The sequence below is a fragment of the Marmota monax genome, unplaced genomic scaffold (assembly GCF_021218885.2).
Source record: "Marmota monax isolate L192 unplaced genomic scaffold, Marmota_monax_Labrador192_F-V1.1 WCK01_AAM20220418_F8-fsc00037, whole genome shotgun sequence".
Classification (NCBI taxonomy): domain Eukaryota; kingdom Metazoa; phylum Chordata; class Mammalia; order Rodentia; family Sciuridae; genus Marmota; species Marmota monax.
In genome coordinates this window covers 2,205,026-2,232,690 of record NW_026693245.1, presented here as the reverse complement: position 1 = coordinate 2,232,690, position 27,665 = coordinate 2,205,026, and the positions used below count along the sequence as shown (strand labels likewise).

The 27,665-nt window shown below is 35.0% G+C and overlaps 1 protein-coding gene across 5 annotated transcripts; it reads left to right on the top strand.

The window, feature by feature from the left end:
• Nucleotides 1-3: 3 nt before the first annotated feature.
• Nucleotides 4-27,319, top strand: CUNH5orf34 (chromosome unknown C5orf34 homolog). 5 transcript variants are annotated; one of them, XM_046456233.2, is made up of 13 exons: nucleotides 4-4,625; nucleotides 8,071-8,298; nucleotides 8,457-8,546; nucleotides 11,261-11,901; nucleotides 13,850-13,948; nucleotides 15,116-15,239; nucleotides 18,036-18,127; nucleotides 19,149-19,218; nucleotides 19,950-20,120; nucleotides 20,991-21,085; nucleotides 22,189-22,287; nucleotides 25,883-25,923; nucleotides 26,928-27,319. In XM_046456233.2, the coding sequence occupies exons 2-13, from the start codon at nucleotides 8,104-8,106 to the stop codon at nucleotides 27,119-27,121; spliced, it is 1,911 nt and encodes a 636-aa protein (XP_046312189.1). In that variant the 5' UTR covers nucleotides 4-4,625; nucleotides 8,071-8,103; the 3' UTR covers nucleotides 27,122-27,319. The 5 variants fall into 5 exon arrangements, 4 of the variants coding, with proteins under 4 accessions (XP_046312189.1, XP_046312188.1, XP_046312186.1 ...); XR_009227969.1 differs by lacking the exon at nucleotides 4-4,625 and adding an exon at nucleotides 24,262-24,396 and having other exon boundaries at nucleotides 4,632-8,298; nucleotides 26,928-27,009; XM_046456232.2 differs by lacking the exon at nucleotides 4-4,625 and adding an exon at nucleotides 4,632-7,491.
• Nucleotides 27,320-27,665: the final 346 nt, after the last annotated feature.

Below are 27,665 nucleotides of genomic sequence, written 5' to 3'. Positions count from 1 at the left end.
ATAAATTTACTAAAAGGTTTAAAATTAAAAAACTTAGGAAAGATTTAATTCTATGCCTTTTTGAACAAGAATTCTACCTTTTTGAGTAACAATTCTACCTGAAAAACTAGCAAATATACATTAAAGCTTTTAGATCCCTTGTTGTAAAGGGGGAGTATATATGTAGTTAGGGTTTGAGGAAGTTGTAAGGGAATTTGTTTTTCAAAATGACTCTTATAACTTAGCTATTAGCATAATCTACAGCTCTTTAAAGATAGTCCCTGGTCTAATGTACTATAAGCACTAAGGAACACTTATTCCCTATACTTGCCTTAGCTCTGTGAATAACCATCCAATATTTGTCCACTAGATTTTATTACCACCTATTGCTACTCATAGTAGCTAGCAACAGGAGCAATATATGTTATATATATATATTCTGCTTTAAAAACCACCTAGGAGCTTGTCATGTAACTCTGTAGTAGAGCAGTTTCCTAGGATGCATAAGACCTATGGTTTCATTGCCAGTTCTGGGGGTAGATGTCCAAACTTGGTGTCTTAAAATAACCATTTTATTCTCATGAATTCTGTGGTTTAGGAACTTGGACAGAGTACAACATGAATGGCTTTTCTCTGTTGCATAATATCTTGGGACTTGGTAAGAAAACTAAAGGCTAGAAATAGCTCTAGCAGCTCAGAATTATAATCAGTAAAAGTCATCTTCTCATGTGGCTGGTGGTTGGACTGAGAAACTTGAAGCCACAACTAGATGAACTATTGACTAGAGCCATCTACACTTTACACTTGGCTTGTCTATGTCACTTGGATTTTCTTATGGCATGTTGGCTAGATTCTGAAATTGGGTATTCCAAAACAAAGCAGCATTGAGTAATCATGTAGCATTACTTCTACATTTTCTTGGTGCTAAGTGAGTTATTAAAGCCATATCAAAAGGTCATCAAGGATTGCTTAAGTGTTTTAATGAAGGATTGGCCTTGAGTCAGCAATTACTGGCCATTAGAATGGCTGTCTTTAGGATCATGTATGAATGTCTGTTGTCAGAATTATTAGTAAAAAGTCTCCAGTGAGCAAAGACCTGAGTGCCAGCATGTGTCATAATGCTGTGTTCTGGCAACAAAGTACAAACATTGGTCTTTTAACTTGGCTTTCATGTCATCAACTCAGAATTGTTCATATCGGTGCCTTTCGGCCAACACTACCAGAAACCTAAACATGTTGGGTGTGTTGCATTTAGAGAGAACATGTACCTTTGGGGCACTGTGAAGTATATATCAAAGGGTGTTGGAACATAAAATATAATTTGGGTTTTTGTTGGGCAGTTTGGAGGAATGGTATGACACTGGAAGGTCACTTTGGATTGGGTATTGTCAGAAAGTAAGGGTAGTTCTATAAGTATTAAATCTTTAGGGAAGAGTGTGGATTAAGTTGTACTTGTTTTTGAAAATTCAGTCCTTCAGCAAGAGAGGATGTTTGATGAGAAAGTAACAAACCTGTTGGTGACAAAATCAGCTCAAACTGAAAAGAGAAAAGTACCTATACTGTTAGGTTGGGAGGACAGACAAAGCCAGCTGCAAAGTTAACAGAAAATAATTTTCTTCTATGGTCCTATAGCAGCTGTAAAATGCCATTATGACCCCCACTTTGTGTGACTACTGCTTTGTTAATAATGAAACCCTGAGAACTATTTCTGCCCATCTGTTACTTGGGATATCCAGTTGCTTAACTTCTCTTGACTCATGACAGCACCTAAAATCTAGTTAATCTCCACTTCTAGTCTTTTTTTTTTTTTTTTTTTTTTGGTACTGGGGATTGAGCCCCCAGGGCTGCTTATCACTGTGCTACATCCTGAGTCCCTGTTTGTTTGAGACAGGGTCTTGCCAAACTGCTGAGGCTGGCCTAGACTTGTGATCCTCTCACCTCAGTCTCCTGAGTCACTGGTATTACAGGCATGCACCACCCTGCCTGGCTTGCGCTTCCAGTCTTGCTGCAGAAACAAAATCCCACCCAAAACCTTCCCTTATATGTCCTCAGAATCCTTCAGCAGAAATTCAAACCTTACCAAAGATGGCTTTGTCCTCCCCCTAGTGGAATATACCATCTTCAGTTCCCCTGGTTTGTGCCTCTTTGCTTGCAAGTTAATAATTGATTTTTGCTGGATGATAGTCTTAAGCCTAGTGGTCTTTGGTTGACTAGACTTTAGCAGTTGTAAATAATTTAAGCTCATGTATGCTGTTGCCCTATTGTGTCACCCTGGCAAAACACCAACCTTGGAGGAACCCAACAGTGCTGTAAAGCATGTTTTCTGTAGGTTTGTACTATTGTAAATTCACGATCACCATCTTCAGTTAGGTTCTCAGCACTGCCAATCATCTGTTTTTAATTTCTGTTTAAGTGCTTCATATCCTTTCCACTCTTAACAACCCCTTCATCCTCTGATTACTTCTGCCTGAGCTAACCCTGCATCATCTATTGAACATGTCATTCCAATGAAGAAAAGAGATTTGGCCCTGGTATTTCTCTCAAACTATAATTCTATGCCTACTTCATAGACTTCTCATTTTCTCCATTCCCTTGTCTCTTACTTGATCTTCAAATCCACTATGCCTCTCCACTATATACAATGAGCATCACTATTGTCATGAGCAACCTCTACATCACTAAATTCAGTAAACAATTCTTTTTTTTATATATTTTAGTTACTGATGGACCTTTATTTATTTGCTTATGTAGCACTGAGAATTGAACCCAGGGCTTCGCACATGCTAGGCCAAGTGCTCTACCACTGAGGCACAACCCCAGCCCCAGGAAACAATTTAGCTTGTCTTCTGGCAGTGCTGACACAAAAATTGAAAATCTCTAATTATCTAAGACATAATAACTTGCTTTCTATTTTATTATTTTCCTCCTCAATTCTTTTGTGGGCTTCTATTGACCTAATCTGTAAGTATTGGTGTTTCTCAAAGCTCAGTACTAACCACTCTCTTTTTCTCATATTACAATGTTCTAGGACTGTTCATCCTCTCCTGTAGCTGCAGTTAGTACCTATCAGCCAGTAACCTATAGATTTGTTTGTATCTCTTGATTCCAGACTTTTAACTAACTTACCATTTCCACCAGGTAGACTTAGAAAATTGAAGTCATGCTATCCCTGAATTTATTCCTCCCTCTCAATGGTGGCCCTGCAACCTTTCCACTTGCTCCAATCAGAAACCCTGGCATTATTTTGTACTCCTACATCTCTCCCTCAAGTTCCAGGTTCAATAATCCCCAAGAAGAGAGTGGAGTTCCTAAATATTTCTTGGAGCTGTGCTCTCTTTCCTTACTGCCTAGGTACTAAGTTCTATTTTCTCTCCTGATGCTTTTTCAAAAGCTTTCTAGTGATTTTGCCATATTGCTCTTGCATCCTACAATCTATTCTCTTAAGCAGTTACAAGATCTTTCAGAAGTGCAAGTAGGATCACAAAATCCTTCTTTAGTAGAATTTCTATTCAAGAAGTTTTTAGACATTGAAGGAGGAAATGGTGGGGATGGAATAGAACTAAGCACTGTATAGTGCCATTCGACATTTTATACTTCACAGAAGACAGATCAATTTGCATATCAGTCTTTTAGAAATGAAGGTGAATTTAGGAAGTTAGATGTCTTCCCATCAGTCGGTTTTGCCACCTTTGCTTAAAGTCCTTGCAATAAACAAGTATACTTCAATAAAGCTGTTTTAAAACAAAAATCTGGGCCAGAAAGAGACGTGCTCTTTTCCTAATAGTCCACAACTCAAATCCATAATGATCTGGCCCCTGCCCACTAAACACACTCCAGGCTTCTCTCCCCATTAGACCTCTCTCCGCCCTAATGCTGCTTAAAGGAGCTTGCTTTCAGCCATACTATTTAAAGGCAAACATAGTATGTTCTCGGTAAATTCTTGTTAATGGTAATTAGTAAATATAGTTGGAAGACATTTTCTGATGCTTTATGAGGAAGAGGCCAAGTTTTGTAAGTTTTTTTTTTTAATCAGCTTTACTGAGGGATATAATTGTTGTTTAGGTTATTTACATAAGGATCACTCCGCTGACACCACCCTGGTGGTTGGTCAGTGGTTGGCTGCACCGCTACAAGGCTGTCGCTTACCAACATAAGTACAAGCAGCTCCCCTTCCGAGTCACGTATCGGAAGTGAAGGCCGAAGGCGCGCAGACCAGATATCCGTCTGAGAAACCCCACCCTCTCCCGCGCTTCCTGCCCCTCCCTTTGCAGGTAGCGAGCCGGGGTGTGGCCCGGGACTCGGGGCGGGACTTCCGGTTTTTCTTGTTCCGGAGACGTATAGCTGCTTCCCTGGCGCCGAGGTTCGAACCGCTGTAGTTTCCCCTTGTTCCTAGTTGTCGCCGTTGGCGCTGCCGCCCATCTCCCGTTGCGGGGATTTAACCACAAAACTTATCAGCCAAAACCCTCTTCTGTGGCCCAAGGCCTCTGCAACAGATTGTTTTCCTTCATCAAGAATTTTTTTAAATTCAAGAAGTGTTCCTGAAGAAGCAGTCGTGGGCAGGCGCGGACGCTGTGCGGTTCAAGCTTTTTGACAAATTAAAACTCAAAGAGACCTCCTTCCCACAACTTGCAGCTCAGAACTGCTGTGTGAGTGTGTCGTTTGTGGTTGTTTGAATGAGGCTTTTTCGGTAACTAGATACCATGTTTTGATAAGTGAGTTGCCCAGTGATGTCAAGAACAGATTAGTTTGTGTTTTTTCTGTCATTAAATTCTGACATAATATGCTGGGTGTGAGAATGGTGGAAATGAAGGTTGGAGCCAGATTATGGTTCTTGTGATATGTCAGGGACTTTGAGCACTACATTGTTTCTTGTGTATGCTTGATTATTTAAGCCTTAAAAAAAGGCAGTTATAGCCAGGCACGGTGGTTTATACTTGTAATCCGGAGGATGGGGCAAGAGGGTCCCAAGTTCTAAGCCAGCCTCAGCAATTTAGTGAGACCCTGCCTCAGAATAAAAAAGTAAAAAGGACTGGGAATGCAGTTCAGTGGTAAAGCACCACTGAGTTAAATTTCCTGTACCAAAGATAATTAAAAGTAATTATGCATCAGTAAAGCTATTTTTTTAAATATTTATTTTTTAGTTATGGGTTGACACAGTGTCTTTATTTTACTTAATGTGGTGCTGAGGATCCAACCCAGTGCCTCACACATGCTAGGCAAGTGCTCTACCTCTGAGCCACAACCCCAGCTATTTTTTTTTTTTTACCTTGGCCAATAATAGAAACCGTTTTATGCAATTTGGAATAAGAAAATAAGCACCACTTTTTTTCTTGAAACATCAGGGAGACATATCTGAGGGATGTGTGTGTGTATGTGTGAGATAGAAACATTACAATTTGTTGCCATTTAGCAGGTATGTAAACAAGGGATGTTAAGCAGTTAGTATGGCCTAACTTGTAGAAAGCTCCCTAAGACAGCAATATTAGAGATGGAATAAAGAGGGAAAAAAACAGGGAAAAGGTCCTAGACGGCTGCAGAAGTTACGGAGAAAGTTGATTTAAAAAAAAAAAAAGTGCGGGTGTAAAGAAAGCCAAGTTCAAGAGAGAGAATCAACAGGACTTGTTACAGGGGCATGTAAGAATTCAAATACATATTGCTAATCTACTTTTAAGTGCCATTAACTGAAACTGCAAACTTGAGGGGAGCAAGAATTTTTAAATGTGATTATTTATTCTTTAATCATTCACTGAATATTTATTGTACCATTGTTATTTGCCTAATACTGTTTTAGGTGTCAGAGATAGAATTGTGAATGTGATAGGAAAGGTCCTTGCCTCTTTGCGTTTATACCCTAATGGAAAAGTGCAAAACAGTCACTTTTGATAGTAATAAACTCTATGAAGAAAAAATATGAAGTAGGATAGGAGGTGATTGGGAGCAACTTTAACTTAGTTGGTCAAGTTAGGCCTTTTTGGGAGTGACATTTATGTTGAGACCTTAAGGATGACAAAGAACTAATGATGTGATGAACCACGGAAAAGTCAGAAAGACCAGTACAAAGATTCTGAGATAGGAAAGAAATTATTTAAAGAATGTTAAAAAGACCAATATGACTAAATGTCCTGAACAAGGGGAAGGGAGTTAGGAGATAACATTTGGAGACAGAGAAAGAGGACAAGATTGTGTGGCCTTTTGTAGGCTACGCCTAGGAGTTTGAATTTTATTCCAAGTGAGAGTGGAACGTATTGGTGAATTTTAAGCCAGCAAATGATAGATCTGATTTTTATTTCAAAAGATTGCTTTGACTACTGAATTTAGACTGGACTTAAGGGAAGAGATAAGAGTGAAAGTGAAATTAGGGAATATTATAGAAATCTGCTTATTTATTTATTTATTTATTTATTTTTATGTGGTGCTGAGGATCGAACCCAGTGCCTCACACATACTAGGCAAGTGCTCTACCACTGAGCCTAGAAGTCTGCTTTGGGTAGGAATGATTAAGCTCCATTTTAGTCATATTGAATTTGATTTATCTGTAGGACACATGGAGAGCAACCTACCAGGATAGCACGCAGCTAGCTGAAAGTTCTGGAGGAAGATCAGAAGTTCTCTAGAGAACTAAAATAAATAGAATTGTGTGATTTCCTCAAAAGAGACCATATAGCTAAATACTTATGTTCAGACATAGTCCACACAAGATTATGGGCTATATCACATGCAATTTAAATGAGGTGAGGTTTAAAAAGTCAGGGTGAAGCTTAAAAGTAACATAAGTATAGTAAGAAGAGATGAAGGTCAGGGTTGAAGTATCCTTGATTTAGGGAATAAAGAAAAAAAAAGGATTAAAAAGAGCAATAGAAGTAGAGAGAAACTCTTTACTTCTCTCACATCCCAAACTGGGGTGTGAGGTGATGGTAGTAGCGAAAGGGAAAATTTAGTGCAAAGGAAGGTTTAACAGCATTTTCACAGATTAATCAGATCTCTAGTAGGATAAAGACTGAAGTCATTGGGTATTAAGAAGACAGTGGTGACTATTGTGAAACATTCTCAATAGAGAGGGAGAGGAGAAAGCTGAATTGTAATGAATCCAAGATTGATAAGAGAGAAAGTGGGCAATAAGAGTTTTACTACACTTGAGAAGTTTATGGATAGGAAATAGGGATAAAACAGGAAGGTCTTATTTATGGAAAGTTATTTTTTCTGAAAGGTGAAACTTGATCACTGGAGAAATCAAGGGGATAATATGGAAGGGGAAGCAGGATGTATTATTAGAAAAGGAATAAAAATATTTCATAAGATTTATTGATCTCTTACAAGGCAACTTTTACCGTGCTAGACACCGTCATGTGTATTTTCTCATTTAATCCTCATAATCCTATTACTACCCATTTTACAAATGAAACAATCTGGGACTATAAACTAGTAAATGTGGAGTATCAATGAAACCTAGTTCTCTAATTGCCCTTCCATTATACCTATATGAAGAACACAAGTGAAGATAATCATTTCGAGGTAAGAAATCAAATTCAGGAAATGAGGATGAATGTAAGACACTAAGAGTTTAATTAGCTGATTCACTAGTGTCGTGGAACTACTTTTTTAACTCCAGGCTAGGGACAAGAATCCAGGCAGTTGAATTTCTTTTTCAGTGGTTTAGGCCTAATAGTTCCTTGTGACTCAGCTTCTCAGTCTCATGTACCTCAGATGATTCCCTGCATTCCTATTGCAACAGTGTAATTTGCTTGTTATTTGAAATTATATCCTGAGCATATATGTAGTTTACAAAAATTAAACCTCAGGAAAAGTAAAACTACAAAAACTGATAAAGACAGTTTTAACATTTGTGAGCTATCTTCTCCATCTAGGTTATGTGCCTGTGGAGTGAAGTCCTAGGAGCTAATCAAGGCATTTTGTTAATTATGTTAATTTTAGATCATTGAAAGTGTTTGTAGAAAGATCACTTTCCTTCCAGCAAAAGTAAATGCAGTGGCAGTGTTTTTCTTATGTTCTTAGAAAATGCATCTATTTACTTTGGTGGAACTTTTGTACATTAAGAGAACTATCTGCTATTGTGGTTTCCATTTCCTTCAGTCTCGCCTTGAAAGGACTTCTTACCCTGTTGTAATGGCAGCCGAAGTGCAAATGGTACTTTATGAAGATGATTCAGTGCAGGTCCAGTATGTTGATGGTTCCAAATTACAGCTTTCTCCCTGTGGCTCTGAATTTTTATTTGAAAAGTCACCTCCTGTTTCAGCACACCCTTTAGAACAACCAGAAAGAATTCGTCAAAGGACACACTTTGTTATTAGCACTTACCGAGTAAGTAATGTCATAAAACTACTATTTTTAATACTAAAATATTGTTGAAGTGGGCTAGAATATGGAAGGTAATTAGTATTCTGGATTACTGTCATTCTAAACTGATTTTCAAATCTTTTTATATTTTTAAAGATTAAATCTGACATTTCTTTTTATAGGAGCAACTACAGCGAGCCCTAGATTTTCGAAACTCTTCAGCTTCTTGCCTTTTTTTATCTGAAAGCATCATACCTTCTGAAAGAAAAAAGGTAATTTTTCTTCAAACCTCATTAAAAAAAATTTGTAGTTGTAGATGGACAGAATACCTTTATTTTATTTGTTTATTTTTGTGTGGTGCTGAGGATTGAACCCAGTGCCTCATGCATGCTAGGCTAGCACTCTACCACTGAGCCACAGCCCCAGTCCCTCAAACCTCATTTTTATAAAGATTTGAGAATAGGTAATTTGAAACTGGTAGTTTAATGTTCAGTTTTTTGTTTGTTTGTTTGTTTGTTTCCTCCCTAGGACACTTGGGAGTAGAAACAAGCTATAAAATGCAAAGGGCCTAATCTGTAGGAATATGTAATTACATGTGTAAAAATTTTATTCTTTTGCTTATATTTGAGTTTACATTTTGAGGAATAATAATAATAATCACCATCATTTATTAAAGGTATACTATATGTGCCAAGAACTAGGAATAATATTCTAAGTGGCAGAGTTAGGATTTGAACCTTTTCTAACTCCGAAGACTGTATTTACTGTATTTTTTTTTTTTTTTTTTTTACTGGGGATTGAACCAAGGGCCCTGGGCATGATAGGCATAAGCAAGGGCTCTACCATTGACCCATAACCCCAAACTATCTTTCTGCAACCTGTTTATGCTTTTATGATGCTTACTGCCTACTGAATAATTGTATTATTTTGTATTGTGGCAAAGGAGTGGTAAAAAGGTGTAAGCTTTAACTTAGTCTGGAGGGTTTTGTTTCCCCATTGTCCTTTTTTTTTCAGTGCTGGAGATGTAACCTAGGCTTCCCTCATGCTAAGCAAGCATTCTACCACTGAGTTACATCCCTGGCCCCTCATTGTATCTTTTGAGTAATTTTATTCATTGAAATTATGTAGCTTGCCACTGATTCTGCAATAGAATAATTAGATAGTCTAATTCTAAAAAAAAAGTTCCTGACCATTCTTACAAACCAGGTTTGCCATAAAAAAATTATTGCCTTTATTTTAGCATTGTAACGTAGATGCACTATAATTCAAGAGTCTTTTTTGACAATAGGTTTTTTTTTTTTTTGACAATAGGTTTTTTAAAATTAAGTTTTTATATACATGGAAGCCGAAATGTCAAATTAATTAAACATTTAATTAAGATAGTATTCGCCACCTCTGTTTATATGTTAGATGAAAAAACACAACAGGCACTGTTATTTGTTATGAGTCTCTTTCCTATTTGTCAGGATCAAATTAGTTAAAATTTTTTAAATTACTCTTTAAGCCACTGGGAATTTATTTTAGTTTATGGTATGCCATGTATCATCTGGCAGATACTTTATATATTATCTTATTTTTTAAGTCCATGTGATAACCTTCTAAGACACCATTTCCCCAAAAGCTATTTAGTAATTTAGTATTCCAGTACCATTTATTAAGTAAGCCTGTCTTTTCCCCTTTGATAATATATAAAAACATACATTATCACTTGTAACAATTTAAGATATGAATGAGTCTGTTTTTGTATTTTCTGAATTGTTCTGGAAGTGACTTTTGTGCTAGTTCCATACCAGTTAAGCTCTGATTGCTTTTATTGTAAAATATCACAGTGTAGGGCTGGGGTAGTAGCTCAGCATGCCACACGTCTGGAGGCCTGGGTTCAATCCTCAGCACCACATTAAAAAAATAAATAAACAAAGGTGTTGTGTCCAACTACAACTAAAAAATAAATATATTTTTTAAAATATGGCACAGTGTAGGTTCCTTCCTCATTTATATTATTTTTCAGAGTAGACTTTTAGGGTGGGAGATATGCCAATCTACTTATCTCTAATTCAGTGTACATTTTAAACCTAAATTTTTTTGGGGAAGACAGCCAGCATCTCATTGGGGGGGGGGGGTTCTTCTGCCCAGAGGAGTCCAAGCCACTCTAAATCTTAATATCTCAAATAATTAACAAATAATAAAACACACACACTCAGAAATATATTTACAAAAGCGAAGCCTCTGGTAGATCTAGTCCACATTTGTTCTTGAACTAGACAAAGACAAAATGGCTGTGGTGGTTTATTTAAGGGGGTACATCAAAGGCAGGGGTAAGGTTTCAAGGGTAGAGTCTTGTTTTGTGATGTCTTGCAGTCAGCATGTTGATTGACATCTTGGCAGGTCACACCCATCTCAGGTGCTATGTGGGATCTTAGGTAGAGCTTGAGAGAGAAGTCCACCTGTACCAGGTGGTCAGTCCCTATGGGGAGTGCCCCAAGGAGTTCCCAGTGCCAGACTTATCCCCTCAGGAGGCTACTATGTGCAACATAGTCCATGCACAGTCCACAGAATATTTGTGACACTAAATATGTTTAACACTAAATACAATCAAGGTACTTTTTTTCTTCTTTCTTTTCATTTTGTGTGTATTTTCTACCTCTTTTACTAAAAGAGAGAATGTTAACTATCACATATTCTCTAGACAGCTATATATTAGGCTCTCCATTTTTTCAGTCTAAGTAATAAAAATACAAACAAGCATTAAGAGCTTTCTCAATAACTTTTGATATTTAAATATCAAAAGTTGGGCTGAGATTGTGGCTCAGTGGCAGAACGCTTGCCTCACGCGTGTGAGGCACTGGGTTTAATCCTTAGCACCACAGAAAAATAAATAAACAAAACAAAGATACTTTGTGTATAACTAAGAAAAAGTTTTTCAAAAAGTATTGAAAAATATGACTGTTAACAGAAATTACTCACCATGCCCTTTCTTTTAATGCAGTGCATCTTCATTGACATCTCTGAAGTCAGATGGCCCAGTCTCGATCCAGATGATAGCATGATATGTACAGAGAGTGGCACTGTGAAGATAACATCTTTAGATGGTCATGCATACCTTTGCCTGCCCAAATCTCAGCATGAATTTACAGTGCATTTTTTGTGTAAAGTTAGTCAAAAGCCAGATTCATCTGTAGTATTTTCAGAAAAAAATAATCAAGCCCCAAAAGGTAGACTAGTTGAAAAAAACAGCAAAATCTGTACATATGGGGCTTTATCAGAACAAAGACTGAAGAATAAAGAAAATGAGCTTTATTGCCAGGTCTTAAAATCCAAAGAAACTTTAGGGAAGATGAACTGTATAAATGGAAGTGAAGAAAGGGGAGAGCTGCCTTTTCCTGATACAAATCACACATATGTATACACATGGGTAAAGCAGTGCTGGTCTGTCGCCTCCTGTCCAGAGGAATGGAGATACCCTTTGTCTTTAGCACTTCATTTTCAAAATAAAGTTAGCAACATGTCTAAAACTGCAGATATCACGAGTAGAATTTTAACTTCTGACGTTTCAGAGGAAAGAAGAAAAGAGGTTTCTGTTCTTCCCAGGACCCTGTTACTTAGCTGTTCTGCCCCACACCTGCACAGGTAATGGAAGAATGGTTTATTTGTCATAAAGCTTTTATGAGAATTAGTCTTTACATAAGCATAATTTTCTTCCTAAATTATCTGGGAGTACTTACAAGGAAAGTTAATTTAATTGACACAAATCTGCATTTGTTTATTTATTTGTTTGTTTGGGAGTACTGGGGATTGAACTCAGGGGCACTCGACCACTGAGCCACATCCCCAGCCATATTTTTTTTTTTTAATTTTTATTGTTGGTTGTTCAAAACATTACATAGTTCTTGATATATCATATTTCACACTTTGATTCAAGTGGGTTATGAACTCCCAGCCGTATTTTGTATTTTACTTGGAGACAAGGTCACACTGAGTTGCTTAGCACCTCGCTGTTGCTAGGGCTGGTTTTGAACTTTGGATCTTTTGCCTCAGCCTCCTGAGCTGCTGGGATTACAGGCATGTGCCACCACGCCCAGCCACAAATCTTTGCTTTTAATAGATGGTAAATAATTTTCTTAGCAAAGGTGTTATATCTAATTCTTATTCTATGTCCATGCATTGAATGTTTTGGGGAGGCTTACTCTACACTGGATACTTTGGTAAGCACAGTGACCGGGGAAATGACTTAAGACCCAGCCACTACTTTCTAGCAACATAGAGTTTAGTGAAGGTTACTATCCCTAAAAGAATTAATTTGGGGGCTGGGACTGTAGCTCAGTGGTACAGCACTTACCTAGCATGTGTGCAGCACTGGGTTTGATCCTTAGCACCACATAAAAATGAAACAAATACAATAAAGGAATGCTGTCCATCTACAACGATTAAAAAAAAATCTTTTTAAAAATTAATTAGATGTGGTAAGTGATGGGACAGGAATCTGTCCAGGGATCTTAGAGTAAGCTAATATGAACAGCTTAAATGCCAGGCACTGTTGTACTTTACCTGATTAATCCTCAAAGTACTCCCATGAGGTAAGTACTAGTACCATCCCCTTATTGTAGAGGAACTTGAGACCCAGAAATGTTAAATAACTTGAGTAAAGCCACATAGATAGTACTTATAGAATTGAAATTTGATCCCAGGTAGTCTATATAAGTACTCATTTGTTATTTAAAACAAAATAAGGGAGTGACTCACTCATGATTATCTTGTTAAAATTGGAAAATCCAGGATTATGTTTCAAAAGAGATTTTATGCTTTTTTAATTACTTACTACTGACTTTAGGTTGAAAACCATTATCCTTTTCCTTAACCATTATCCTTAATCTTAATTGGTCTTCCGTGATCTAGTCTCTTCCTGTATCTGTAATCCTCAGCTTTCTCACTATCTTACCCTTGTTTTCTGTACTCTTGCTAAACTGAACTTTTGCAATCTCTAGAATGTTCACTCAAGTTCTCTTTTACCACTACACTTGTTCTTTTCTCTGTCAGGAGCATTTCCCTGAACTGGCTGACTTTGGCTCATTTTCCATGTCTCAGCGTAAACCTCACTTCTTTAAGGTAGTTGTCCAAAAGATCTTAGACAAGCTAGGTCATTGTACAAGCCCATAGCATTCAGTGATTCCCCTTTATACTCAACAATTACTATTTAACATTCCTGCCCAGGTGGAATCTCCACTGAGGGCAGGAACCATATCTGCTTTTTTTGAGTTCTTAGGTCCTAAGAGTATAATGCCTGTCCCACCATAAACATTTTAGGAAATCTTTGTTTGAATTCAGGCTAAATTTTAAAGATTAGTAAAACTGTTGATTTATATATAATTGTGCTGAGATCTAATCCTGATACAATTGAAAATAATGGAAAAAAAGATTGGTTTTTAAACTTCATTAATATACTTTCATATTTTATTTTACTTTGATCTAATGAGTTAATCGAGAAATTAATGTTGTTACAGTGGCACTATTTTGCTGACTTTTAAGACAATTATTTGGAGTAACCAGAATTAAATAGACTATATTTTACCCTCTACAGGTGGAATTTTTGTGATTCACTTGCACAGAGAGAGTCTGGTGAAGAATATTCCTATCCTGAACTAGTGAAAGTGGTTTGGTATAAGGGTGTCACATATAGGTAAGGAACCTGTGTTGGAGTTAGAACTATTTATTTACAGTATCATAGATGGGATGGGACTATCTTTGCAGATAGACTTGCAAGAGGACACCGTTTTGCTGGGCAGACTGTACTCCTGTGTTTCATCTTGCATTTTTATAAGTCTCAGAACTAATGTCATTGGTGCACATGGGTCTTGTGACCCACTCACAAAAACCATGTTTACAAGATGTTTGCAGCAATTCCAAAGCCATTCAGGAGTCAATTTTGTTAGTGAATGTCATATTCATATCAGTTATTTAGGATACTCCTTCTAAGCATCAGAAAACATAGTTGTCTGAATTAGCCATATCACAAGGTTACCTATTGAACATGGAATTACAGAAGATGATAGCAAATTAAAGATTCAAAGCAAATATTCACTGAGTAACTGCTCTGTACCAGCACTAGTGCATGATATCCTACCCAGTGATTCCCCTTTCTACTCAACAATTACTACTTAACCTCTCTGATGATTTACAGTATTACTGTTAGCCAGATGGAGAGTTTGACTTCCATGAATAATGTTGGAAGAGCAGAGGTAAATAATTTTTTTTGGTGAGCATGGGCTCTCCATTTCTTACGTAAAGATCCACCCACTTCGGACAACATATTTTTCATATATGTTCCAATAAAATTAACTTTTAACTTCAGTTTTTAAATAGTATATGACCAATACTTTGCTTGTACCTGGCTGCTCTGGGTATAACTGGTCATCTATAAGGGACAGCTTCCTGCACAGTTGGTATATTTCAACCATCAGGTATTGGTTATGCTAGTTCTTTACTAAAGTTTATTTTCAGGTCCTGGAAGTGTCGTATAGAACTTCTATGCAGTAGACATAGCTTGGTGACTGTTTATGTACCAGCCTCAATGACTGGCATTGGAGATGCTGTGAGAATGAGACAAGATAACCTGAATTCCAGAAACTCTGAGTTTAGTTGTTGAAGTAAATACATAAACAACTTCTGTGTGTTCTATTTATCTTTTGCAAAAAAGTTGATTTATATGGTTGGGTTCAGAATATAAAATGATCCACTTCTCTATAAAAGCAAAAAAGTACTTCTTTGCTTACTCCCTTTTTTGATGATTCCTTTCAGATATGTTTTAATCTCAATTAGAAAAACAATTATTATTTCTCTTCCTTAGGCTTACTCATAAAAATGTAAACTCAATAGAGATTTATCCTGGAGATGGATCTGTTTTCAAATCAGAGGGAGCCTATTTGGGGAACTATTTTACATATTATCCTAGTCCAGAAGGATCAGAAGAGGTAAGCAAACTATGAGAGAGTTTTGGTATAAATCAGAATATATATAGAAACGTTTTTATATAACACTGCTTCCAACTCTTCATTCTGGAAAATTAGTATAATCTTACTGTCAGCATTGGCACCTGGTTAGTTATAACCACCTTATTTTTATTATATTCTAATCTACTATTCTTCAATACCTTAAGCAATTTGTGTTTAAATCAGAAGCTAAATTTCCTCTGTTATATTATCAATAGAAAATGCTGAAATCGGTAACTTTAAGTCAGTATACTATGGTGAATGAATAAATTTGTACATTATAAAGCAGATTTCCCACCCACTTCCCACCCACTATGTAATTGTTTAAGACCTCTTAATTCATCTTTACATACAACTAGATGGTTGAATAATATTGTTCTGTTTTTGAAAACACTGAAACATAACATGTTTACTGACCATATAAATAATAATGTGGGTATTTGTTGATGAGTTTTAAATTGTTTCCTGCCAATCTGACAGTTGATGTCCACCTTATTATAGCAATTACCATAATATCACATTATTTTCTTTTATAGGTAGGAATAGAATAAAATGCTTTGCCCCAGAGTGGAGTATTTAAGTAACAAAATCATGAGAGTCAGTAGGGAGATGTTTTTTAACTATGGAAAATTTCAAACGTGTACAAAAGTAGAGAGACAAATATAATGAATTCTTATGTTACCATTATCCAACTTGTTCATCTATACTTCCCACTATCTGCCCCAAATTCCCTATTTTATTTTTTAAGTAAACCCCCAAAATCATTTCATTCGTAAATGTTTCAGTATATATTTGAGCAGCTCCTCTACAGAGGTCTGTTTCTAGGAGAGTGTTCATTCATTCAATAAACATCAACACTTACCCTTTGGTAGGCACACTGGTAAGCGCACTGGTTAAGATGAAAGAGTTCTTGCCCTCAACAGTTCTTAATCTAGTAGAGAGACAAATGAAGAAATGAGATGAACTTGTGAACTAATAATGCATATGTATATGTAAGTACGTGAGTGTGTTGTGTCCAATCAAGTCAACAGGCAAATAAGTTGAGTATGCATAGTCTTACTGCTGACTGCTGTATGTTAGGGGATGTGCAATATTGCAAGATAAATGTAGAACGTCTTCATGGAGTTTCAGTTTTACTCAAAGCTGTCAGGGGGAGAGTGATGATTTTTTTTTAATGAGGCAAATATAATGTTCTTTAGAAGCATGAGCTTTTGGGATAAAAACATCCTATTTCCAAACAAGATTTTCATTTGTGGTGGACTGCTTTGGGCTTTATTCTCAGAGCTCTATTCAACACATCCATTCTTCTCTAACTGCTTTGATGAAAAGCTTTAAAAACAATTGACTCTTTTGGGGGGATAAAATTGTTTTGCTTCTTGCTTTAATACATACTCCAAAATAAATTCCAGGTAACTTAAAAAGAGCTAAATGTAAGAAAGCAAGCCCTAGGAAACACTAGCAGGTCTAAGAAAGAGAAAATGCAGAAGGAATAACAAAATAATAATTGTTTTTTCCTTTTAATTTTAAGATCCTGCAGGGCTGGGCTGGACATGTGGCACAGTGGTACAGTTCTTGCCTCCCATTCATGATGCCCTGGGTTCAATCCACAGCACCATCCCCGCCAAAAAAAAAAACAAAAAACTGTGTAAATAATATTGTCTTCCACTAACTATAGCAATAGGTCTTCCATTAATAAAATTTAACATAATGATATATTCATCCAATTAAAATAGTTATTTTTAAAACCTATATATATATAGCCTTTTCTCTTCAGGTAAAAGAGTGGCTTATGAGATAAAGTTTCTGCTAATATGTAGGAAAATTAGTTTTGTTACATTAGTTTATGTATAGCCAAGATTTAAATTGGACAGTAAGTTATAGGCTATTAGAATATATTGAGTGGTGCTATGGTTTAGATAGTAGGTTACCCCTAAAAGCTCATATGTGAGATAATACAAGAACATTCAGAGGTGAAATGATTGGGTTATGAGAGCCATAACCCAATCAGTGAATTAATCCCCTAATGGGGATTACCTGAGTGGTAACTGAGGCAGGTAGGGTATGGCTGGAGGAGGTGTACATTAGGGGTGTGTCTTTGGGGTAAACATTTTATATCTAGCAAGTGGAGTCTCTCTCTGCTTCCTGATCAACTTGTAAGCTGCTTCCCTCCACCACTCTTTCACCATGATGTTCAGCCTCACCTAGAGCCCCAAGGAATGGAGCCAGCTATCTATGGACTAAGACCTCTGAAACCAAAAATAAACTTCTCCTCCTGAATATTTTTCTTGTCAGGTTTTTTTGATCACAGCAGCAAAAAATAAAATAAAATAAAAAAAAAAACTGACTAAAAAGAGTGGATATGTGGAATTCTATACTTTAAAAAAATTGGACAATGGAAAGGCATCATAGAAAACCTTTGAAATATACAGCTATTATAGTGTTAGACTATTAAAATAACTGCTGCCTTATTACTGTGTAAAAACATTTTCAATAAAAAGGTAATAAAGGCAAATAATAATAATAATCATTATTGGTATGAAGATTGAGCTCAGGGGCACTTAAACACTGAGCCATATCCTCAGCCCTTTTTTATATTTTATTTAGAGACAGGGTCTCCCTGAGTTGCTTAAGAGCCTCACTAAGTTGTTGAGACTGGTTTTGAACTTGTGATCCTTTTGCCTCAGCCTCCTGAGCCACTGAGATTACAGACATGTAACACTATGCCTGCCTGGCAAAATATGTTATTAATGAGATTTTTCATTTTAAACTAATTTTCAGAGAGAAGAGAAAACTTACTCAGTAAATAACCTTCCTCCAGATAGACCAGGAAATCCGTTCTCTGTGTGTTCTCTGATTAAACAGGCCACCAGGTAATTTCTTCACATTCTGTTGAACCAAGTGTTGTACATCTGTAACCTTGATACATTTTCCTTTGGTTAAAGATGAGAATAATTGGCAGGTAAAATAAAAGTATATGTCTTTGGTAAAATGTGTTAACTTTTCTATTCTCATAATTTATTTAATTTTTTATTTTTGTAAAGATGGACACAATATCTTTATTTATTTATTTTTATGTGGTGCTAAGGATTGAACCCTGTCCCTCACACATGTGAGGCAAGCACTCTACCACTGGGCTACAGCCCCAGCCCTTATTCTCATAATTTATAAAATAAGGTAATCTATATCATTACAAGAATACTTCTGGCTTTAAAACTACAGGGAAACATTCATATATGGTGACCAAGTGATTAGAGGAAATAAGCGCCTTTACTGTAGGTCAGTGTGGCATCATTATTATTCTTCAAATCAAGTTGGGCTTTTTATGATACATTTGAAAAACTTCCTAGTTCTTTGTTATCCTCAAATTAATAGAGATTTATGAGAGTATATTACAGATGAAGTACACTTATTTTTAACATTAATTTGTGACACCCAGAATAATGAAAATGAATTATTGAATTAAATCATTTATTTTTATAAATTTACATCTATAAGCAATTTTCAAAATAGATTTAAAGGAGCAGAATTTGTAATTTGTTATCCCAGAAATAGTTGACTCACTTACCCACCATTTTTAGATTATGCTAAACCTTTCAGACCTATAAATCTATCACCTCTTAAAAAGGAACACCTTTTAATTCTCTCCATGGAGTCATTTTATTGATAAAAATTGAAGGAATAGCCTTAACTAGGAAAGATTAGTATAGAGGAAAACAACAGTAGTTACTTTCTAGGGGATTAAGGATTTCTAGAAGAAAAGAATTCAAAACCTGTTTCAGTGGAAATGACTTGCTTGTCATCTAAAATGTTACATGGCATTGTGGATGGGTTACTAGAATGGGAAGATGTCATTATTTGCAAATGTTTAAGGAATTTTTTTCATGTTCACAGAATTCTCCAACATTGTGCCAAGACGAGACTTTCTTTAAGTCATAACTATTGCATATGCTGCTGGAAAATGGTATATTAAAGTTATTTCAAAATCAAGATTTTAAAAAATTGTTTTATTATTTATATCATACTTCTAAGATCAAACTGTTTTCAAACAAGTTGTGAGAGAAATTTCTTTTAACATTAATATTGGTTTATTCAATATTATTCAAAAAATACCCACCTAATTGACAAACACTGAAAAATCAAACTTAATTATTTGTGTTTGGGGGATGGTGGAGGCGCTGGGGATTGAACCTAGGGCCTTGAGCATGCTAAGCATGCACTCTGTCTCTGAGCCAAGCCCCTAGCCAGTTTGTTTTTGCTATTAATGGAGGGAAAGGGACTGGGAATTGATTGTATTTGAAACATAGTATAAATCATGTGGTGTGTATTTTACATTTATTATACTGTAAAAATAAATTATTTAATTCTGATTTGGAGGAAATGATTCTCAGACATTTCTTTTTTTATCCATACTCACTGAATTGTAAACCTCTATGTTGCCATATTTCCTAATTTTTGTCTATTTTTTATGTAGAGGAAAACAATAGTTTTACAAAGATGTTAAAACTTAATCTACTTCTGAAATAAGACTATTTTGGGTATCCTCTTCTGGAAAAGTTAAAACATACTTAAGAATTCTACAGTATTAAACTTCTGAATCAGAATGGGAAATTGCCTCAGAGTTCATTAATGTTAATTTAAATCTTGTTAATGGATAACTTTAATTTCCTGCTTTTTAAATTTACTTGGTTTTAGAAATCTGGAATAGATGATAGCAATATATTGCCTTTGCTTTTGCAAGAATCATTCATACCCAACATGGGAAGATTTCTTGCCTACTCTGATGACAAAGTACATGCTATCTTTGTAGATGGCATTACTGTAACCCTAAATTGGAATTTCAGCTCTTCTGTTGAAAAAAGACAGGTAAGTATCCTTCAGATTGAAATCTACATGTTTTGTTTTGGTTTTGTTTTCGTACTGGGGATTGAACCCAGAGGTGCTTTACCAATGAGCCATATCCCCAACCCCTTTTATTTTTCATTTTGAGACAGGGTCTAACTAAGTTGTTTAGGGCCTCAATACATTGCTGAAGCTGCCTGCCCTCAAATGTGTGATCCTCTGCCTCAGCCTCCTACGTTACTAGGATTACAGGAATGTGCCACTGTGCCCAGCTGAAATCTACTTTTTTGTGTAGAGTTAAGATTTACTGAAGCATCTTTAACTGACATAAAAATTGAACATATTTATGGGGCACTGTGTGATGTTTTGATACATGTATTTATTGTATAATGTTCAGATCAGGATAAACATATTTCCTTAGACGTTTATTATTTCTTTGTGGTGAAAACATTCAAAATTCTATCTTCTTGCTTTTTTTTGAAATATACATTATCCTTAGCTATAGTTTCTTATCTAAGATAATTTTTATTGTTTACCCATGGAATATAGAACAAAGAAAACAAAATCACATTATCTCAAATTTTTTAGGTATCAAATCTGTCAAGAGACTACTGATTTCATAGCAAGCCAGAACAGTGTGGCAAAATTAGTCATTTTTATAAAGATAACACATTATAGCACAAGGGATTAGTATTTTTATTCTCTTAATAATTATGTGAGTGGTGACTGATACCCATTGTTGTGTAAAATATAATGTTTAAATTGTCAAAATAAAATTTTCATGATTCAATCTACTTATTTTCTTAAACTGATAATGAAGTTAGAAGAGGTTGTTTATGTTTTTGTTTTCAGTTTTAGAGTGATAAAATTTACCTTTCCTCCTTGCTTTTTAAGGTGAATCAAGGTCTCAAGTTAGGTTGGTGTAAGTTAACTTTTCCTGATGGACAAGATGAGTTAATTGAAATTGAACACCCTGGACCATATGAAAGGTACTGAAAAAGCAATTTTAAAAATTATTTTTGACTGGGAATGTGGTAAAGACTTGCCTAGTACTCATGAGACCCGGGGTTTGCTCCCTGGCACTGAAAAAAAAAATATTTTCATGTTTTAAGTGACAGAAAGGAAGCATATAAACATTATTTAAATGTTCTATACATTTTTAGTTTTTCCATATGGATAATATGAATGAAGTAATTTCATCAGGCTTCAGTGTTCAGCTCTGCTGACATTTAGCATAACTGACTAAGTTCTGCTTTAATTACACTTTCTTGTATTTAAGTTATTTTTTTTAAATATATAACAGACATAATTGACTTGCTATGGTGATTGAACTATGGTCAACTGTGCTAACCAATTCTGATCTCCTAACCAATATGAAATAAGGTTTGCAATCATGATTAACAAAAAGTATGTATATTCTATAAAGTAAAATTTAAACTAGCTGATAATGATTCTTAAAATTGGGAAGATTCTTGAAATCAGTTTTTATGAATATACTTTTTGAGTTTTTGTGATTTGTTATTAGTTATGGTAATTCTACTTGTGGTAGTCTTGACATTTTAGCAATTTTACTTGACAATGTTAACAAAATAATTGCTTTTTTACCTCTTGAATTCATTTTCTATTGGACTTTATTAAACTCAATATTTGTTTTGTATATTCAGTTATAATTATGTGTGTGTTCATGTACATATGTACATATTAATGGTGTTTTCTGGTTTAAATTTAGTAAGCAAATGCTCACATAGTCTTATGTGTAGATATATTTTCATGATAAAATTTAAGGAAACTCAATTTACTTTGAAAAACCAAAAGGAAAATTTGAATACTTGAATTTGAGCTTTAAGTGAAATTCAAATATTACCTTCATTTTGACTTAAATGTATCTTTGTTATGACTGTGAATAAATCAATTTTTTTATGTAAAATACAAAAGGCTTACCTTTTTTGTCTAATGAGGAAGATTTAGAAAATTAATTTTTTATTTGTCCTTTTTTCCAAATTGTTTTAATGATTTTTCCATTTTTTGTATACTTGTGTAGAACACATAAAAGTTCATTTTCAAGTATTTATTTTAATGTGTTCATTTCTAGATATGTGACAACAGTAGCATCATGGTGCAGAAGACTTACCCAGATTAGTCCAAGAGAGATGCTCACACATCCTTCAGCTTTTATTCCTGAAGAAAATTGGTATTTATATTTCTTTTAATCTGTCTAGAAGAGCCAACTAATATATAGAAGTTAAAGTATCAAGTAGTAACCCCTGAAACTGTTTTCTCAAGAAAACTTATTAGTTTTAAATATATTTAACTCCTATAATGCTTTTGATACTTTAAACTTGAAAATTATTTCAAATCAGATATCTTAATTTATTATATTTCATCATATTTCATCTGAGGAACAGAAAACTTTGCATTGAAAATTTCAAAATGAAAGGCTTTTACATGTGATAACTTCAAAAGTTCATGGAAGATGTAAAGGGGATTAGTATTAATGGGAATAAATTGTTGACTAACAAGCTTTCAGCAAAAGTTGATTTTTAAATAATTTCTGTCATATTAATTACTTGCCCCAAATTAATTAGCAAATAACAAATCAAGTATTTCAGTCCCTTCTATGTGCCTTTCAGTTTGCAGAGGACTAGGACCAGGCTGTAAAGGAATATTTAGAAAAAATAAGATATTGTAGGGAGCAAGCAAGGGCAGAGGCAAAAAGAATCTTTTGGTCTATGGAGATAGTGAGAAGATAGTTTTTATGAAGCAGATGCTTTCTGCTAGGGTATAGGATGGATTTTTATGGATCAATGGATCTTGTTGTAAATAGAGTTCAAATTTGAAGTAAATACAAGTTCCTAAACTGGAAAATGACAGGAAGAAGTCATTCAGCAGATTCATATCAGTGAGGGTATAATCTGAATATACTGGAAAAGGATACCAGAAACAATTTAGGAACCTAAGTTACTTTTTGGAACAAATCAAATCAAATCAGTAGGTATTATTTGAAAATCTCAGGTATGTAAGGATTTACCTTTCCAGATGCATCCTTCAGCTAATGCTGAAAAGTTGCTTGAGTAATTAATAAAAAACAGTTTAGGGGCTGGGGTTGTGGCTCAGCGGTAGAGTGCTCGCCAAGCACATGTGAGGTCCTGGGTTTGATCCTCAGCAATACATAAAAATAAATAAATAAAATAAAGGTATTGTGTCCAACTATAACTAAAAAATAAATATTAAAAAAGTTTAGAAGAAAGGGAAATTATCCATGGCTATAAAAGTGATCACTTCACCATAGCTGGCATTTGTAAAATGCAGACTTCTTATATAAAAGCTGAAAAAGAATAGCTGTCAAGAAATACTATAGGGCTGGGGATGTGGCTCAAGCGGTAGCACGCTCGCCTGGCATGTGTGCGGCCCGGGTTCGATCCTCAGCACCACATACAAGCAAAGATGTTGTGTCTGCCGAAAACTAAATAAATAAATAAATATTAAAAAAAAAAAAAAAAAAGAAATACTATAAAGTGAAAGTGCACATTGTTTATGGAAGCTATGGGTGGAAGGATGGAAGAAGCAGCAGAGAGATAAGATAAAGGAATTGAGGAGTAGCTCTATCCCCTTGCAAAGGATAAGACATTTCCACTGTGATTTGTTTTCTTGTCAGAGTTGGCTGAAGGAAAAAGAGATTATATAATGAACAGCTACCTAAATCATATTTCAGTTTTTTCTGCTTCACCATTATTAGCTTATTAATTGGACATTTTAATATGGATGTTAGTCAAAAAAGAGTGCAGAATATATTTCATAAGAAGTTAGTTCATCATGTGAGCAATAGAATTAAAGATTGTTATGGTTGCCTATGCCAGAAAAAAATTTTGTATTATGCTAAAGGTGATTTGCAATGATGATAAGTCTGCAGGCTTTGGAGTAAGTTATATCCAAGTTCTTTTCCACAGATGCTTAAAATGACCAAAGATCTCTCTCATTTACATCCATAAACTAGTATACAAGGAAAAGAAAAGATTGCAAGCTGGCAAGAAGGTACATATGACCCATTGTAGTAAAGCCAATAAAGCCACATTCCCTTTTTTAGTACTGGGAATCCAGAGATACTTTACTGCTGAGCCACATCCCCAGCCCTTGTTTTTTTTTTTTTTTTTTTTTTTTGAGACAGGGTCTTGCTAAGTTGCTAAGGATGGCCTCAAACTTGTGATCCTTCTGCTGCAGCTTCCCAAGTTGCTGGATGTTATGGTTTAAATTAGGTGTTCAGCAAAAGCTCCTGTATGAATCAATGAAAGAAAGTTTAGAGGTAAAATGATTGGGTTATGGGAATATTAACCTAATCAATTCATTAATCCCCTGACAAGGGATTGAGTGGTGACTGTAGGGAGGTGGGGTGTGACTGGAGGTGGGTCATTGGGAGTGTGCCTTTGGGGGTATATATTTTGAGAGCTGAGCTTAGTCTCTGTCTCTGCTTATTGGTGGCCATATCCTGACTTGTTTTCCTCTACCACATCCTTCTGCCATGATGTTTTCTTCACCTCAGTCCTGAGGAATGGAGCTGGCTATCTGTGGACTGAAACCTCTGAAACCATGAGCCCCCAAATAAACTGTACTCCTCTAATTGTTTTTATCAGGTCTTTTGGTCACAGCAGCGAAAAAGCTGACTAAAAAACTGGGATTATAGGTGTGTGCCGCTGCACCCAGCTAAAATAGCCTTTTCAAGTAACTTGAATAAAAACATGTTTTTAGACTAATGTCCTCACTAATTTTTTATAGAAAGTCAAGTTTACATCATTTGTAATTATGTGCTACTGCTCACATATCATTCTAGCTTCATAAGGTAAAAGAACACACATGTATGGGGTTCTGCTAGTTTTATACATTCAAACCTATACCTCATACTCATTGTCTTATTTTTCATACATGGTAAGAGCTAAATGAAATAAGTTAATAGTCTATTCCAGAAGAAATTTAATTTAAAGAGTTATGTTTTAATGTCTAATTTAACTGTGTAAAAACTTGGGACCTCCCAAACCATCTAATTTTAATTAAGAGTTCTCTATAAATGAGGCCTTTCTAAAATTAATCATTAAACCAATGAAAAGTACAGAAAAATTTTAAAAGATCTTTTTTTTCTGAGAGACAATCTAGGTAGGAAGATCAAAAAGTTAAATATTCAAGAGAAGACATTACAATTAAGTATATGATTAACATAAATGCTGTAAAAATTCAGTGAGAGGTCACATCTTTCCTAGAAGGGATGGGATTTAATAAGTTATTAAAGTTCAGGTATACTTTAGAGAGAAAGAGTAGAAGGTATTCCGGGTTAGTACGAAGAATTAGTAGGAAAACCTGTAACCTTAAAATATCTATACTTGATTACAAAATCTTTGGAGACTTATTCATTGTCCTTTAAAAGCATTCAGTAAATATTAGCTAAGTCAACTTGCTGCTAAGTAAAGCTAATATAAAGAGAATTCTTAACTTTTTTGGGAAAAAAAGTCAAGTATGCTTATTGAAATTTCATAAATAAAAAAGAATCAGCATGCCAGGTATGGTGGTGTACATGCATAATTCCAGTGACTCTGGAGACTGAGACAGGAGGATTGCAAGGTCAAAGCTAGCCTCAGTGATTTAGCAAGGCCCTAAGCAACTTAGACCGTCTCAAAACAAAAAGAAGGGCTTAGGATGTGACTCAGCGGTTAAGTGCTCCTGGGTTCAACACCTGGTACCAAAAAAAAAAAAAAAAAAAAATCAGCATGAACTTACTTTTTTTCTGTTTTTTTGCACAGGTCTGTTGCTTCTGAACTTGAAAAGATACAGAAGTTTAACTGTATCCTTTAAAAAGAATGTACTGTCCTGCTGGGCATGGTGGTGCATGCCTGTAATCCCAGCTGTTTGGGAGGCTGAGGCAAGAGGATCTTGAGTTCAAAGCCAGCCCCAGCAAAAGCCAGGTGCTAAGCAACTCAGTGAGACCCTGTCTCTAAATAAAATACAAAATAGGGCCGGGATATGGCTCAGTGGCCAAGTGCCCCCGAGTTAATCCCCGATATCCACCCCCACCCCCAAAAAAGAATGTACTGTACTGCAGAATTAATCCCCTTCAATTCTAGGCTTAATTCATGGATATAATTTGTGAAATATTAATCCATACTTTATATATTGTAGAGCTTTATTGAGTCAGCAAATATTTAAGATGTTTTTTTATTTATGGAAGGTACATCATGTTAACACTTTTCTTTGGATTTAAATTGAACAAGGAACAGTGAACTAGGGTAAAGGTGTTCTTTGGGGACTTTATCACTTATATTATTCTAAATTACTAAAATTATTAAGTACCTACTTCTGACTTCTTTTATGAAACCTTTCATTCTGTACATTCTCACCCCACTTATTTAAACTTGTTTTCTCTCGTGGTTTTTGAATGTTACTGAAATAATAAAGTAGTTCTGGAACAGAGGAAAGGCTTTTTTTTACTTTAGATTTCTTTTACTTAGAAAATAAAAGACACTACACAGATTGCTTATAATCCTGTCATTGCTATTCTTGTTCCATTTTTATAACACTTAAGAACATGAAATGTTACTGAGATTTTCATTCATTTCCTCCTTATCACCAAGCCTCAATACAAACACAACATGTAAATATTCCCCCTCCTTTATAATGTGTTTCATCATTTATAAGGGGTAGTTCTAATTTCTGAAGTCCCTACTTTATTATGAATCCAAGTAATCTTATTGAGAAATAATATTTTGATATGAAAGCCAGGCTTTCTAAAAATAAAAATATTTATGTAATTTTTAAAATGTGGGAAAAAGCTCCTTAATTAAGTAACAGTGCTACTGGAGAATAGTGGTATCCTAAACCAGATTTCTAACAAGAAAAATGAACAGTCTTCTGATTATTATAAACCAAGATCTTCAGAAACCTTGCTAGAAGAATTTAACGAAAAGAAAGTATCAGTAGCATTGGAAAAAACTTCCAAAATTCTTCAGGATATTGATTGTCTTTTATCAAACTCTAAAAAGTGAAAAATGGAATTATTATTAAATCTTGAGGATGTTGTTTCAAATGACTGGTACAAAATTATTAGTAAGCCAAGAAATTGCATGTATTACTTCTACATGACTATGAGAATTGACAATTAACTTTGGTTGTATTTTACCTAACTTGCAAAATTTTTAAATATACAATAAATTTTATTAATAAAGAACTATTTTGAACTTTCATTTAATGTCAGATTTATGAAACTTTTGTAAAATTGTGAATTTTTTGCTGTTTTTAATCTTGTGTCATATTCACTATTTTTTGTATCCAGTAACTGCTATTTAGTTTCTACTCCAAAAGAACTATTAAAAGATAACTAAATCTAAACAAAACAAAACAACAAACAAGTAAGCCTAGGCAATATTGCAAGCTAAGGATCAAGTACTTCAGCCAAGACTGTTTTATTTAAACTGTCTCATGAATTGGATTTCATTTCTTTTGAACATACAGAAAGATTTATGCTGCAAAATGTGTGGAATTAACAGAAATGTCCTCACCAAAAGTGCTTATTGTAGCCTTGCCTATGGA

What these genes read in the sequence shown, in the direction of transcription:
- CUNH5orf34 (XM_046456230.2), top strand. Translation starts at nt 7,996, where the DNA reads ATGCATCTATTTACTTTGGTGGAACTTTTGTACATTAAGAGAACTATC. An exon ending in GTCCAGAAGGATCAGAAGAG is followed by an intron (nt 15,240 to 18,035) that starts GTAAGCAAACTA and finishes ACTAATTTTCAG; the next exon opens with AGAGAAGAGAAAACTTACTC. An exon ending in GCATATGCTGCTGGAAAATG is followed by an intron (nt 19,219 to 19,949) that starts GTATATTAAAGT and finishes ACTTGGTTTTAG; the next exon opens with AAATCTGGAATAGATGATAG.